The sequence below is a fragment of the Anthonomus grandis genome, chromosome 18 (assembly GCF_022605725.1).
Source record: "Anthonomus grandis grandis chromosome 18, icAntGran1.3, whole genome shotgun sequence".
NCBI lineage: Eukaryota > Metazoa > Arthropoda > Insecta > Coleoptera > Curculionidae > Anthonomus > Anthonomus grandis.
In genome coordinates, this window is record NC_065563.1 from 10737084 (window position 1) to 10753176 (window position 16093).

The 16093-nt window shown below is 34.5% G+C and overlaps 1 protein-coding gene across 2 annotated transcripts in view; it reads right to left on the reverse strand.

Moving 5' to 3' along the window:
• Nucleotides 1–16093, reverse strand: part of LOC126747089 (uncharacterized) — a 35869-nt gene that overhangs the window by 14143 nt on the left and 5633 nt on the right. For both annotated transcript variants that reach the window (XM_050455582.1, XM_050455581.1), the window contains exons 2-7: nt 10930–11025; nt 10676–10873; nt 8848–9094; nt 4105–4390; nt 3771–4048; nt 3478–3716 (exon numbers count right to left, since the gene is read on the reverse strand). In XM_050455582.1, the coding sequence (XP_050311539.1) occupies nt 3478–3716; nt 3771–4048; nt 4105–4390; nt 8848–9094; nt 10676–10873; nt 10930–11004 (1323 nt within the window). In that variant the 5' untranslated portion in view covers nt 11005–11025. The remainder of the gene's footprint in view (nt 1–3477; nt 3717–3770; nt 4049–4104; nt 4391–8847; nt 9095–10675; nt 10874–10929; nt 11026–16093) is intronic.

Genomic DNA, 16093 nt, shown 5'->3' on the forward strand with positions numbered 1-16093 from the left:
TTACGTTAATTCAACTATGCTGTCCTTTTATTATACCATTTATTTTACATATTGTTAACGAGTGTATTAATAAAAACTACTTTCCCAAATGCTGGAAAGAAGCCTTTGTGTTGCCATTGCCGAAAGTGCATAATCCAACTGATTTTAGTCAATTTAGGTCTATTAGTATTTTACCAACGTTTTCAAAAATTCTCGAATGCATTCTAGACTCTCAAATTCGTAGTTTTCTTAATAATAATGATATTTTACCACCTAAGCAATCTGGATTTAGAACAAATTATAGTTGTACTTCGGCTATGGCGGACGTTATTGATGACGTAATTCGGGCTAGGGATGAGGGTAAGATTTCTGCTCTGGTGTTGTTGGATTATACTAAAGCTTTTGATTTCGTTAGCCACTCAATTTTAAAGTCTTTGTTTCATTATATTGGCTTTTCTGATGCTGCTATTAATTTAATTGCCTCTTATTTAAATAATAGGATTCAACGTGTTAAAATAGACAACGACATATCTGATCCTTTGGAAGTTGAAAGTGGTGTGCCTCAGGGTAGTATTTTAGGACCCTTGTTTTTTATCATTTACACGTCTAGATTTTATCTTCAATTAAAGCATTGTCCCATCATTTTTACGCAGACGACACGCAGTTATATTATTCATTTTTACCAGGAGATTTTAAAATGGCTGAGTTTAAAATTAATCAAGATTTACAAGCTATTTGTGATGTTTCTTCAAAGCATTTATTAAAATTAAATCCTTCGAAGTCATCTATAATGTTCATAGGTAATCGAACTAATGTAAATAATATTTTAAATGGTATAAACATTAAATTGGGGGACGAAAGAATTCCAGTTGTTGACAAATGTAAGAGTTTGGGCCTTATAGTAGATAATAATATTCGTTTTAAACATCACGTGTCTAATATTCTTAAAAAGGCATATCTTGCTTTGAAATTAATTTATTTGCATAGACACTATTTAAGTAAAGATATTAAGAAGCTTTTATGTGATTCATTGGTCCTTTCACAATGTAATTACTGTGATGTAGTATATGGCTGGTGTCTTGATTATGAGGATAGGGGTAGACTGCAAAAGCTCCAAAACTCTTGCATTCGACTAATATTTGGCATTCGTAGGAGAAACCGCATTTCCCATAAACTTCACGAACTTGGATGGCTTAATATGCATAATCGAAGAATTGCTCATTCTTTAACATTTTTTTATAAAATTTTAATATATCGTAGTCCGCCCTATCTCTATCAAAAAATAAGTTTTAGAAATGATGTACACCATTTAAATTTAAGAAGAAATACTATTCTCATTCCGAGACATAAAACACAGTTATTTAAACGATCATTTTCTTACAATTTTGCTTATCAAATAAATTCTTTAAATTTGGATCCGGACCAATTATTAATTTCTTGTAATACTTTTCGTAGGAGGATGATTGTAAATCTAATGAATCAGCAGGGTATATAATTTAAGTTCTTTTTTTTTAACTTTTTGAATGGTTGTTTTCTTAAGTAATTTATTACAATTTTTGGTATTGGGATCATTTTATTTATTTATTTATTGTCTGCAATAATTTTTCTATTTTTTGTTATTTAACAAAAAATTTAATCTGTTTTTTGGGTATTTGCAGTGTGTATTATTTTGCTTGATGTTAAACTGTCAAATTTAGAATTTAGAACTCTTATGTAGTATTATGTAGGTTTATTAGGTGTATGATTAAAGAAAAAGCTGTATTTAATCAGTTATTAGTTAAGCGTTACTGTTAATGAGCGTTACTGAAATTACCATTTTTTTTTAATGAAGTGTGGGGCCACAATGTTAAAGACCAGAATCTGCCATGGCAGAATTCTGAATTTGTAGGCCTTTTATTTGCGTAAATTTATTGCTAGATTTTGTAAACTGGTATTTTTTTTGTTTCTTCTATGCAAATAAAAAATATTTATTATTATTATTATTATTATTATTATTAACTTATGGCTACAACACGATGGAGCGCCAGCTCATTTTTCACTTATTGTCCGCGAGTTTATAAATGACAATTTTGGAAGGCGCTGGATTGGCCGCGGAGGCCCTGTCACCTGGCCAGCGCGCTCGCCAGATTTGACACCCTTAGATTTTTTTCTTTGGGGGCATATGAAAAGTCTCGTATATGAAACTCCAGTCGAGTCAGAAGAAGACCTGGTGGCCAGAATTTCCGCAGATGCTGAAGTAATCCAAACCACGCCTGATATTTTTAACCACGTCAACCTTAATATGGTGCGTAGATACAAGTGGCTACCTTAACTTTTTTTAAACATTTATTTTTTATTTACGCCAGATTTTTTTTTAATTGTTTATTAATAATAATAGGTAATTCATTTTTGTATCTCATAACTTGCTTTTCGTCAATTTTCACAAAAACTGTGATATTTACCATTTACCGACTTTTACTAAGAGCACCTTTTTTATGTAAAAAGCATAGAAACATCATAATCTAATGCCCAAACAGAAAACAGGGCAGAAATAAGTCTTAAAGACTGGTAAATATTTTTTTATTTAGTAGGTTCAAAAGAATAAACGTACTAACAATAATTTACCTCCCAAAATTGGTTGCGGTAGCTAAAGTAGTTCCGGAGCTATTAAAAAAAAACTAGTTTTTAAAGGTTATTCTCAAAGAGCTCTAGCTCCCTGAGGAAGCTTTTCCGGACCCATGTTTATATGAACTTTTGATTGTCTTTTGACGTTTTCTATCTGCCCTAAAAGTTTGTAACATGATCAACGGAACACCCTGTAGATAGACTAACTTTAAAAGCCGATTATGATTTATTTTGCAACGACTTATTTTTAAAATATCAGTTCCAAAACTAGCATTGTTGATTTTTAAATCTAATTTTTTAAATTAACAGTTTTTTTCGATTCTCTGTAATTTCAATAAAAGTGACAAAACGAGTTTTGGAATAAGGATAACTCATATGTAATAGAAAGTCTCTTCTTTCATTCCAAAATAGCGTAAAAAACTGTTCCACGCTGCTTTTCAAATATTTCCAAATATGTTGAAATTCGCCATTCAACTCCTTTATTTTCTATCACAGTTGACATTTCAGACATTAATGACATTGTTGACAGTTGACAAGCGTCAATCAACTGCCTAGAAGAATATTGAGAGTCATTTTTTGGCACTTCGAGGCAGTTGAAAGAATCAATTTTTTCCAGAGAATTGCCTGGAAGAAGTTTCAACTGCCTTAAATAGTCAGTTGAGTTTCCTAAGCCTAAGGCCACACTCCTTTCAATCACGTGATCGTCCCTATAATAACAAACACACGGTCGCGTGATGTTTGCACTATAAACCACCCGTGTGACGTAGCGATTCAAGATGGCCGCCGAAAGTACATACCGAGGACTAGTAGAGAGTGTTTTTTTGTTCAATTAATTAATTGAAGTTGAGGTTATTTAGGAGTTTTACGCTAATTATAAATAATTTTTATTCCTACCTTGACCTTTTCCCGCAGCATATACTGTAACTCGCTGAGTTTCTGAGCAGTTTCTTCTTCTCCCTCGATGGTTTCCTTTAATTTATCGACCCTCTCGGTGGACGAGTTTTGCTTCTTGCTCTTTGATTTCTTGTTCAACACCCGCTGAAGGAAACTCTCCGATTTCCGGACTTTTCGATCCTTTTCCTCCGGGGATGACTTTTTCGATTTTTTACCAAATCCAAACCGTTTTTTCTTCTCTGAAATCCGTTTTACATCAAAGAAAATTGGAGACAAAATACAAAACCTTTTACCATTAGCACAAGACTCTTGAGAGGAACCCGAACTGTTTCTGGTTTTATTTAGAGCCTCCTCGATGACCATATAGTCGAGGTTCGAGTTAATTTCCAATAATTGCGGTTTACCTGCTAAAGTTTCTCTGACCTGTTCGATATCCGTGTAACCTTCGTCATCTTCTTTAATTAGCAAATTATGATTAACGTCTGGATGAATATCCAGGTCATCACACTCGAGTTCTTTTGAGTCCCAGTAGATGTCGTTGCTAGTCATCATGCTGGTTCTGTGGTTCTCCCTAAAAAAAAACACTTTTTTCCTTTTTTGTTTTATTGGCTGCTTACGTTTACTTACCCATTCGACTCCTCTTTGCAATCGAGCGTTTCGTAAAGCTCCTCGTCCAGGTCTGGTTTATTTTCAAAAAATACGTCATCCTTAACGTGATCCAGGGTATCATATATGGAGTTCACGCTATTTGCCGTGATATTTTTTTTGGAATTATCCAGATTCTTCAGTTCCTGACTGCTCATCCCGTGTTTAGCGAGTAAAGGGAGCGACTCCGTAGAGAAGGATTTTAACTTTTGCGCCTGTAATTGCGGCAAGTTGAGACCGGCCTGGAGATTTTTAGAAAATATTCCACCTAAAAAACCCCACACATTATTGATAAAATATTACTTTTGGAGTAACCCCGGTAATATAACGAACACAAGGACACGCCTCTCTGGCAAATAAAATATATGAAGCTCCGCTCACAGTTTGGCCAACATGGCCGCCGTAAGAGTTACATACGGGGGACAATAGAAAAGTATTTAAAAAATCATAAACGCATTTGGGGTTACTCCCATAATAATATTGATAAAATGCAAAGAAAACTCCTTTAATTTTTGACCTGAAATACGAGTAAACAGTCCCTAAAAGTTCCTGTACACTCTCTTAAAAGAATCATGAGAATCCCCTAAGAGATTTTTGAGTTATGTGTATATTCTTACTGTTTGAAGTTGTCCAAGTGTTATCACTCAGGGCTTACAGTGTGTGTAGCCATGGCTTTAGAGTTTAAGTTATTAGGTTAAGAACTTAAGGCTGAGACACACTCAAAAATTCCACGCAGTTAAAACTTCTTTCAGGTCTTTTTCCCTGGAAAAGTTAATTTAGCTACTTGAAACTCAAATGACTATTCCAGGCAGTTGAAACTTCTTCCAGGCGATTTCCTGGAAAAAATTTATGCCTTCAACTGCCTGAAAGTGCCGGAAAATGACTCTCAATAGTGTCAATTGCCTGGACGTATCAAAAATTACTTCCATAACTTTAAAATTGCATCGAATGCCTTGAAAAGTGTCTTTAACTACTTGAAGCTCAAGTGACTATTTTAGGCAGTTAAAACTTTCTCCAGGCAATTCTCTGGAAGAAATTGATGCTTTCAACTGCCTAAAAGTGCCGAAAAATGACTCCCAATAGGGTCATCTGCCTGGACGTATTAAAAATACTTTCCTTACTTTAAAATAGCCTCAAATGTCTTGAAAAATTGCTTTAACTACTTGTACCTTAAGTGACTATTCCAGGCAGTTGAAACTTCTTCCAAGCAATTCTCTGGAAGAAATTGATGCTTTCAATTGCCTGAAGGTACCAGAAAATGACTCCCAATAATGTCATTTGCCTGAATGTATCAAAAATTACTTCCATTACATTAAAATTGCCTCAAATGCCTTGAAAAGTTGCTTTAACTACTTGAAACTCAACTGACTATTTAAGGCAGTTGAAACTTCTTCCAGGCAATTACCTGGAAGAAATGGATGCCTTCAACTGCCTGAAAGATTACTCCCAATAGTGTCAATTGCCTGAACATATCAAACAATAACTTCCACTAAATCAAAACTCCTTCAAATGTCTAGAAAAGTTGCTTTAACTACTTGAAACTCAAGTGACTATTCCAGGGAGTTGAAACTTCTTCCAGGCAATTCCCTGGAAAAAATGTATGCCTTCAACTACCTGAAAGTGCCGGAAAATGACTCCCAATAGTGTCATCTGCCTGGACGTATCAAAAATGACTTTCATTACTTTAAAATAGCCTCAAATATCTTGAAAAGTTGCTTTAACTTAAATGACTATCCCAGGCAGTTTAAAACTTCCTGCAGGCAATTCTCCGGAAAAAATTGATCCTTTCAACTGCCTTGAAGTGCCAAAAAATGACTCTCAATAGTATCAATTGCCTGGACGTATCAACAATTACTCCCATTACTTCAACATTGCCTTAAATGCCTTGAAAAGTTGCTTTAACTACTTGAAACTCAACTGACTATTTAAGGTAGTTGAAGCTTCTTCCAGGCAATTCTCTGGAAAAAATTGATTCTTTCAACTGCCTTGAAGTGCCAAAAAATGACTCTCAATATTCTTCCAGGCAGTTGATTGACGCTTGTCAACTGTCAACAATGTCAATACTGTCTGAAATGTCAACTGTGATAGAAAAGAAGAAATGACATTGTTGAAATAACTGTGACAGATCGGGGTAACATTGTTGACAGCTACATAACCTTAAGGGCATCAAACGTATGGATCAGAAACAATATTCTTCAAGGCAATTAAGGCCATTATTTACTCGAAAGAGAAGAGTAGAGGGTTCACGTTTGTTAATTGTCAACAAAGTCACTTCTGTCTAAAATGTCAACTGTGACAGATACAAGTGACGTTGTTGACATCTACATCACCTTAATAACCTCAACTGCCTGGAATAAAAACAAAATTCTTCCAGGCAGTTAAGGCCATTGTTTACTCAAAAGAGAAGAGCATAGGAATGATGCTTGTCAACTGTCAACAATGTCACTACTATCTGAAATGTCAACTGTGATAGATAAAAAGAAATTACATTGTTAAAACAACTGTGACAGATAGGAGTAACGTTGTTGACAGCTACATCACCCTAAGGGCATCAAATGTCTAAAATAAAGAAGAAATTCTTCCATGCAGTTAAGGCCATTGTTTACTCAAAAGAGAAGAATAGAGGGTTCACGTTTGTCAATTGTCAACGAAGTCACTTCTGTCTAAAATGTCAACTGTGACAGATAGGAGTGACGTCGTTGACAGTTGCATCATCTTAATGACCTCAACTGCCTGGAATAAAAACAAAATTCTTCCAGGCAGTTAAGGCCATTGTTTACTCAAAAGAGAAGAGCATTGAAATGATGCTTGTCAACTGTCAACAATGTCACTACTATCTGAAATGTCAACTGTGATAGATAAAAAGAAATGACATTGTTAAAACAACTGTGACAGATAGGAGTAACGTTGTTGACAGCTACATCGCCCTAAGGGCATCACATGTCTAAAGTAAAGACCAAATTCTTCAAGGCAATTAAGGCCATTGTTTACTCAAAAGAGAAGAATAGAGGGTTCACGTTTGTCAATTATCAACAAAGTCACTTCTGTCTAAAATGTCAACTGTGACAGATAGGAGTGACGTCGTTGACAGTTGCATCACCTTAATGACCTCAACTGCCTGGAATAAAAACAAAATTCTTCCAGGCAGTTAAGGCCATTGTTTACTCAAAAGAGAAGAGCATTGAAATGATGCTTGTCAACTGTCAACAATGTCACTACTATCTGAAATGTCAACTGTGATAGATAAAAAGAAATGACATTGTTAAAACAACTGTGACAGATAGGAGTAACGTTGTTGACAGCTACATCGCCCTAAGGGCATCACATGTCTAAAGTAAAGACCAAATTCTTCAAGGCAATTAAGGCCATTGTTTACTCAAAAGAGAAGAATAGAGGGTTCACGTTTGTCAATTATCAACAAAGTCACTTCTGTCTAAAATGTCAACTGTGACAGATAGGAGTGACGTCGTTGACAGTTGCATCACCTTAATGACCTCAACTGCCTGGAATAAAAACAAAATTCTTCCAGGCAGTTAAGGCCATTGTTTACTCAAAAGAGAAGAGCATTGAAATGATGCTTGTCAACTGTCAACAATGTCACTATTATCTGAAATGTCAACTGTGATAGATAAAAAGAAATGACATTGTTAAAACAACTGTGACAGATAGGAGTAACGTTGTTGACAGCTACATCGCCCTAAGGGCATCACATGTCTAAAGTAAAGACCAAATTCTTCAAGGCAATTAAGGCCATTGTTTACTCAAAAGAGAAGAATAGAGGGTTCACGTTTGTCAATTATCAACAAAGTCACTTCTGTCTAAAATGTCAACTGTGACAGATAGGAGTGACGTCGTTGACAGTTGCATCACCTTAATGACCTCAACTGCCTGGAATAAAAACAAAATTCTTCCAGGCAGTTGAGGCCATTGTTTACTCAAAAGAGAATAGCATAGAAATGATGCTTGTCAAATGTCAACAATGTCACTACTATCTGAAATGTCAACTGTGATAGATAAAAAGAAATGACATTGTTAAAACAACTGTGACAGATAGGAGTAACGTTGTTGACAGCTACATCACCCTAAGGGCATCAAATGTCTAAAATAAAGACTAAATTCTTCAAGGCAATTAAGGCCATTGTTTACTCAAAAGAGAAGAATAGAGAGTTCACGTTTGTCAATTGTCAACAAAGTCACTTCTGTCTAAAATGTCAACTGTGACAGATACAAGTGACGTTGTTGACAGCTACCTCACCTTAATAACCTCAACTGCCTGGAATAAAAACAAAATTCTTCCAGGCAGTTGAGGCCATTGCTTACTCAAAAGAGAAGAGCAGAGGGTTGACACTTGTCAATGATATCATTTCTGTCTAAAATGGCTACTGTGACAGAAAGAAGTGACGTTGTTGACAGCTACGTCACCTTAATAAATTCAACTGCCTGGAATAAAAACAAAATTTTTTCAGGCAGTTGTGGCCATAGCTTACTTAACAGTTACATATCGGACAGTGAAAAATTATTTTTTTTAAATCCTCAAGCACATTATTCACAAAATATTACTCATAGAGTAGCCCCGGTAAATAAGAATAATCGAGGACACGCCCCCCTGTCAGATAACGTAAGTCTAAATAAAGCTCCGCCCACAGTTTGATCCAACATGGCCGCCGTAAGAGTAACATACCGGGGATAGTGAAAAAGTATTTAAAAATAAAAACTTTTAATTACCGTAAGATTTCGCGCCCATTTTCTGTAATCTTTCGATTAAACTTTGCTGAGAGGCGCGTGAGTGTATAGATGTCTGCGCACTCAACGGTTTCTTGCAACAAGAGACGTCGTCGGCATTTTCGCACGTTTTCGGCACCTCGCCTACCGAATGCCGAAAATGGTTCAGTTTCTTGTACTCCATCTTTTGGTTTAGGGCCAGGATGATCGCTTGCATCCATTTGTGTTGCTCTTCTTTCGTTTCGGCCCTCTGGCGAGAAAAAGAGATAAACAAACATTGAAAATTGTTGAAATTCACATTTTGTTGGCATCCTAGGGGCGCCATCTGTATATTTCATTAAAAATGCGATAATTTCGTTGTAATATGAAAGTTTTGTTGGAAATGCGATACGAAGGGAGAAAAGTTTAATTTGTTTAGCATTAAATAATTTACTATTAACACAGAAGGTCAATGAAATAACTTTGAAGATCAACTCTTTATTATAACAGATGTTTCGAGCAATTTTGATTATCTTCAAGAAAATGTTTCCAGAGTCTTTTTGATAGATAGTAACTGTCTGGAGGGATTAACAGATTTTTTGCCAAGTTCGAAAAGTTTAAAAAAAATGAAGTTTTTAATATTTTTAATGGCTCTATCAGTAAAAATGCCCATCCAATTGATATTTGCCCCTGGTCTTTCAAAAACGAAAAAATAAGAGAAAAAGAGGATTTTCAACTTACTTCTCAGTGGAACTAACCTGTGAGATCTTAAAGGTAGGGTGTAAGCCAATCATATTTTAATTGTAAAAAAACAAAACGTAAAAATTTAATAGTGATAAGGTGTTTCCAGATGTTTTGGAGTACTAATTAATCTGGAAAGGTGTCTTACTACCATATTTAGAACAAAATCTCAGTGGCGGCATATAAAGTGTTAATTGCTAAATGATCTTTATTAAGGATATACCGATAAGGAAAGAAAAAAAATTACAAAAAAGGGAAAGAAGTATTGATGATTCCTGTTGTTATAACTAAGCCACAAATTTAATTTTTTTAACATTTTTGAAAATGAACAACAAATTTTTCATATATTACACTCCCCTTTTTGCAATTTCTCTAACCTCTTCCCATGATTCATCTTCATATAAGATCACAGTATCATCCGCAAAAGAACACACATCACCTCTATGTTCTAGCTGCAATAACCCATTTATATAAATAGTGAAGAGTAGCGAGTAACACCATATCTAATAGGTTTTGTAGTACTTCTACAGTTGCTTCTACAGTTCTTCCTAATGCCATGTTTATCCAAAAGATTAATTAAGATTGAATGGTTGACTGTATCGAAGGGTTTAAAAAGAAGATTCTCTACCCTATAGGATGATAATATCTTACTTCTCAGTGGAACTAACCTGTGAGATCTTAAAGGTAGGGTGTAAGCCTATCATATTTTAATTGTAAAAAAACAAAACGTAAAAATTTAATAGTGATAAGGTGTTTCCAGATGTTTTGGAATACCAATTAACCTGGAAAGGTGTCTTACTACCATATTTAGAACAGAATCTCAGTGGCGGCATATAAAGTGTTAATTGCTAAATGATCTTTACTAAGGATACACCGACAAGGAAAAAAAAATTATAAAAAGGGGAAAGAAGTACCTCTAACCAAAAATAGCACGATGGCATAAAAATTGAAATAAATATTCGCTTATTAAAATGATTAAACACCTATTTTAGGGGTTTTCTCAAAAAAGATTTTTTAGTTGAAAAAATTTGCTAGACACCTATTTAAGTGTTTTCCCAAAAATATACAGGGCGTTGCGGAAAACGTGGCAATTATAGTAGAATATACTAACCAAGGTGATCGTGGTGGTTTTGCTTTCAATTTGGAAGACTCCGTTGTTGGAAGTGCAGGGCTTCACGTGGCAGGTGGGCCCTAAGGTTATTGTACCCTTACAGGGAGAGATGGCGCTGTATTCGTCCTTGGATCGGTAATATACCAAGAGGGTGCCGTCGAGGACGAACCAGTATTTTTTGTAAGAGCTTATCATTGTCTAAAAATTTATTGTATACTACCTGATGTATATTATATACCTACTATGTATATTACCTTTCTCTCTTTCTTCTCCAGGTATCCAGACATTTTCGGTGCCACGATTTGCTGCTGGTAATCCTTATCCATCATGGTCGTGCGAAATACGTCTATCTGTGTATGTAATAAACGTTGATAAAGTGTTGATTACAGTTGCGGCTTGAAAACCGCAAAAATATTTATTTTCGGATTTACTCGTTTTATTTCAGTTATTATTCATGCAGCTTAACCGACAAAAGTTTATTCTTATAGGGTCGAAGTAACCCTAACCCACGAACTTAATAAATATACCTGGACCGCCAATTCAACGAAAAGTAAATGCCACTACTAGGTGGCCGCCATTTTGCGTGATATAGGTAGTGGTCATTTACTTTTCATTGACTCAGGCAGTCCGGGTATATTTATTAAGTTCGTGCCCTAACTCCGTCATCCCTCCCTTCCCTTCGTTTGTTTTCCAAAATGGCACTTATTATGCCTCCAAAATAGTGATTAAAGCGGAAAACCATAGAAAATGTTAACGATTATAATTAAGAAACAGTCCGTTTTAACACAAAATGTTTCCCTCCGAGCACCATTTCTTATAAGAAGCTTGTAAGACAAACATTTTTAGTTCGTTTTTCAGTCACATGTTGAACTCAAACAAAGTTGGTGTTTACTAATTCTAGTAAAAGTATCTAGTATAAGAAATACTGGCAGTAGGGAAGCCATATTAGGCTGGGAAGAACTAGCTCCAACTGTGGCAAGTTTTTCTTTCAGAAATTTGATTTCTATCTCCATCTGTCTCATTTTTATCGCAGGAGAGGCACAGATTTGAAGGCATCTTGAGTACATGAGCACAAGCTTTTGCAAAACAACCATAAGACTACAACAATTTTCAGCCAGATGAAATCTGCTTCTACAACTATCAGATATATCCAATTGCACCTCATCTAGATCAAAGCTACATGTACCACACTTATGAACCATTGTAACCTCAACTTATAATCCGCTAATATTTTTACAAATCCTAGGATATTTCGGAAAAATTATCATCAATTAGTGTCGAACACTCATGAGTCCATCCAAAGGAACCAATATTTTTATTTATTAGGTTTGGGAACTTATCCCTTGTAAAATTTTCTATGCAGAAAAAATTAGAAGGTATATAAAGTATAGTATTATAAAGTATATTTTTTGAAAATCATTTTCAACGAATAAAAGGTAAGAGGGGGAAACAGTCACTTTAAAGCAATTATGACAATTAAAATTTTAATAGAGTCGCGCTTCCGTACAACCGGAAGCCCATAAACGCGTTAAAATCACATAAAAACTTGTTACGAGACAATTAGCCGAAACGGAAATACTAATTAATCTCTTACGGCTAAACAATCTTATCTAGATAAGAACCGAAAGCGTCTTAAATGGCGATTTACACGGTTATGTTAAAATGATCTATGATTAGTACGAATTGCGCGCGTAAGGTGGCCTTGTGAAAGTCTCCCCATCGTTCCCTCACTAGTGCCATTTTGAAAGTGTTCAAGGCTATATTTACACTTATTTTGTAACAATAAAGAACAGTTTATTATTAAGCAGCGCACGATTGTAGCCTAAAACCACACACTTTAATTCTAACGTCAAGTGTTATACTTATGACAAATTATGACAATTCATGTGCAGACGTGGTAGTACTAAATATCTGACATCTTCCATTTTTTAAATAAAACCCAAGACTGATTTAAATGGAACTTTTGTTTCTCGACCATTAATCTTAACATACATACTAATTTACAAATTCAATCTTGAAGGTGCTTTAGCAACTCTACTATATTACTACTCTATATATGTTTTAGTATTGGTCATTACCACTCTCTAGACTGTACATTTCTCAAAGCCTATTTCTTTAATGTATTCAAAATTGTTCTCGTGATTTCCTTGCATCACATTTTCATTATCACCTAACTCTAAGAATCACTTTTTGTTTATATGTCTCTGCCCTTTCCAATTTAAGTCCTGTTTAAAAAAAATCCTATTCCTTATGTATATAGATTGATTTTCAGTTTTTAGCTTTACGTATTCTGTTTTTAAGCATCTTTAAGTCTAATAAATTCATTGACTTTTTTAATTGAGTGCCACCCCAAAAATTAATGAATGGTTTTAAGTTCTTACAAGGCTTTTCTTTAATCCAATTTAATTTTCCTTCTGTAACACTAATTTCAGAAACTACTGGGAATATCTGAGCTTGCAACTCATAATCAAATTTACAGGTGATCATTATGGCCTAAAATGTATGCTCTTGACTTAGAGAGCTACTTATAAGAGTTACTTATTTTATTTAATAAATGTTTTTTTTTTGTTTTTTATGATTTTAATTATTCAGATCCTCAAAATTTATAATGTTTTTATTACGGCTTTGTGCAATATCAGCCCTGTCCGTCAACTAGCACAGCCTGGTCGACTAATAGCTAACGCTGTCCGTTCACTTGGAAAAAGCACATTTTTTAAATAAAATATTTTAAAAGTTATCCCATAAAAATTCTAATTTAGCCTTTATGTAAAGAAAACGTTAAGCTACACGATAAAAGTTAATTCGTAAGGTTTCAATAAAAAATCAATTTTTGGCGCCAATTTAAAGTTTACTTTTACGTTAACTGTCCGACCACCTTATGTGGTAATATTTTGTAAAAACGTTGTGGAGACACCCTGTATATGTGTCTTTTTCTATCCCCTTCTACTTTAACATTTAGACCCTTGGATCATTTTAAAATGGGCGTGGCATCTTGAAACATTATTAAAACTTTGCTTTATTTTAAAATTCCAGGCAGTTAAAAAAAGTGAATTATTACTTGCAACGGTAAATCTAATGCAATCGCCGCATTACGATAACAATAGAAAAAAAAATTATATAGATATTACGAATCTTCGGTTAAACGGCCACAGCTGACCAGCCTTGTTACACTTTCTTTTCCGTTCGGCATTAGTACAATTACCACAAACGTGGAATTTTATGTTATTCTGATTTTACTTTTACTAATACCAACTAATGGGTGAATGCATTTAATGTTGGCAGCACTATCGATAGAAAAATTCATATAATCGGTCCATGGATAGTTTTCAATGACACCTGTCAAATTTTAAACTTCTACTGTGCGTTAAATTTATCTAACGCCATTAAAAAGAAAAAAAACGATCGTCCATCTAAAGAAAGTGACTTTATGATAAATCAGTAATTTCTCCATTACAAAATGAACAACTTTAATGTGTACCACTGGGTATAGAAAATGATTAATGTGTGCGTAACCAGTTCAATTGAGATCAGCAAAAATGATAAATTTGCACTTATGCTAACGTTAATAATAATTTTGTTTTGCTTCGGTTGACGCTGACACCATATAATTGGCAAAAAAAAAACACATAAGTAGACGGTCTACTTACACACACCTTGCGGGCCGAATATTTCACATATCACACTAAAGAGAAATTCTCTAAAAAACAAAACCTCAATAATTAATTTGCCCTCGTATTTAATATGCGACTATTCTTGAATTAACCCTGGTAATACCCCAAAAGCAACACCCTTTTCTAAGAAATAACCCTCGGGTCACGTGATTGATTTTGTATTAATAAACAATCAGTCACGTGACGGCCAGATCTAAAATGAAGCTTCTCCCATATTTTCCAAGATGGCCGCCATGAGTGACGTACATACCGGAAAATAATTGGCGCTGACATCATAAAATTGGCAAAAAAAACACATAAGTAGACGCTCTACTTACACACAAGTGATGGAACATATAACCCCTTGCTTAGTTTCTAGAATATGATCTTTTGCAGAGATAGACTTAAGCATTAGTAGAGTTAAGTCACAACGCTGTAACCTTCTTAAAATAATTTTTTTAAAAAAAGCCTTTTCGTCTTTCAAATTTATAACTGGCGCAGTCGACGGAGTTCTAAGCCGAACAATATCCGACAAAAATCGCGGAATTGGTCCGTTTTTACGGTTTATCGGCAATCGCGAACCTTGTGAATTTACGAAGAGGCAGCACCCAGGAGGAAGTCAAACTTCAAGAGCGTTCAGCAACGGTCCAACTTCGACCAACCCTAGATTAGGCTTGGGAACACAAGCATCGGTTCCTATAGGCAACGTAGTCTAAAAGAATGCAGCTTTTCATCACTGGATTTTTGCTATTGTCCCTCAAAATCCCTCAAGACCTGACGTAACATTTCATGACGTATCCAAGAACTTCGGACTTTTACTAATTAAATTAGGAAACTCGCAAAACATAATTGATTACTGGACTTTCATTCAAATTTACGACATCAACCCTATTATCAGTCAATACCTTATAATGCAAAAAACTATATACGACCTAGAAAAAACATAGAAAACTGTCCTTCATATAAAAAAGAATATTTTAATTCATACAATTTAGCTTCAACCTTAAAAGAAAAAATCAAACACTTCAAATAACTCCATTCTCTCTTAAAACTCGCGAAAAAAGAGTCCTTATAAATGGATTAGGCAGTATTGTCAAAAGTATAACCGGCAATTTAGATAATGAGGATGCTCAGCGCTATGATTCAGCAATAACTTCAATTATGCAAAACGAAAATAATATAAAACTTTTAATGCAAGAACAAATTACCATAATAGATAATTCTAATAAACTTTTACAAAAACTCTCAAAAAATTTAACTTCCAATCAAAATATTTTGGAATCACAAATAAAAGAAATTCAAAAAGAGGTCCAAAGACTTAACAAAATCAGTTTTGAAGATAAGCATTTCTTTCTTTTGCAAACAATGCTTTCTCATGCTACCACATTCTTAAAGAAATGTATGATGTCTTAGAAGATCTTTAAATAACAATAACTTTTTCAAAATTAAATACCTTTCATCCATCGATTATTAGTCCAAAAGACTTATTTAAGGAAATTCAATTAATTTCTACGAGTTAACTCCCATTAAGGAAATTGATCTAATTTCTAACATCCGGTTAAATCCCATTTGATCCAACTTTTAAAAATATATTTCTTTTTGAAAAAGTCCTTAATATAAAAAGTTAGGCAAAGGGAAATAAAGTCATATTTATCATCGAAATGCCGATCGTAGAAAAGAACAGTTATCACCACCTTTATCCTCTACATACACCTTCAAAAACCTTCCACGATCTAATATTTCCGCAAACCAAATACCTAATCCTCCC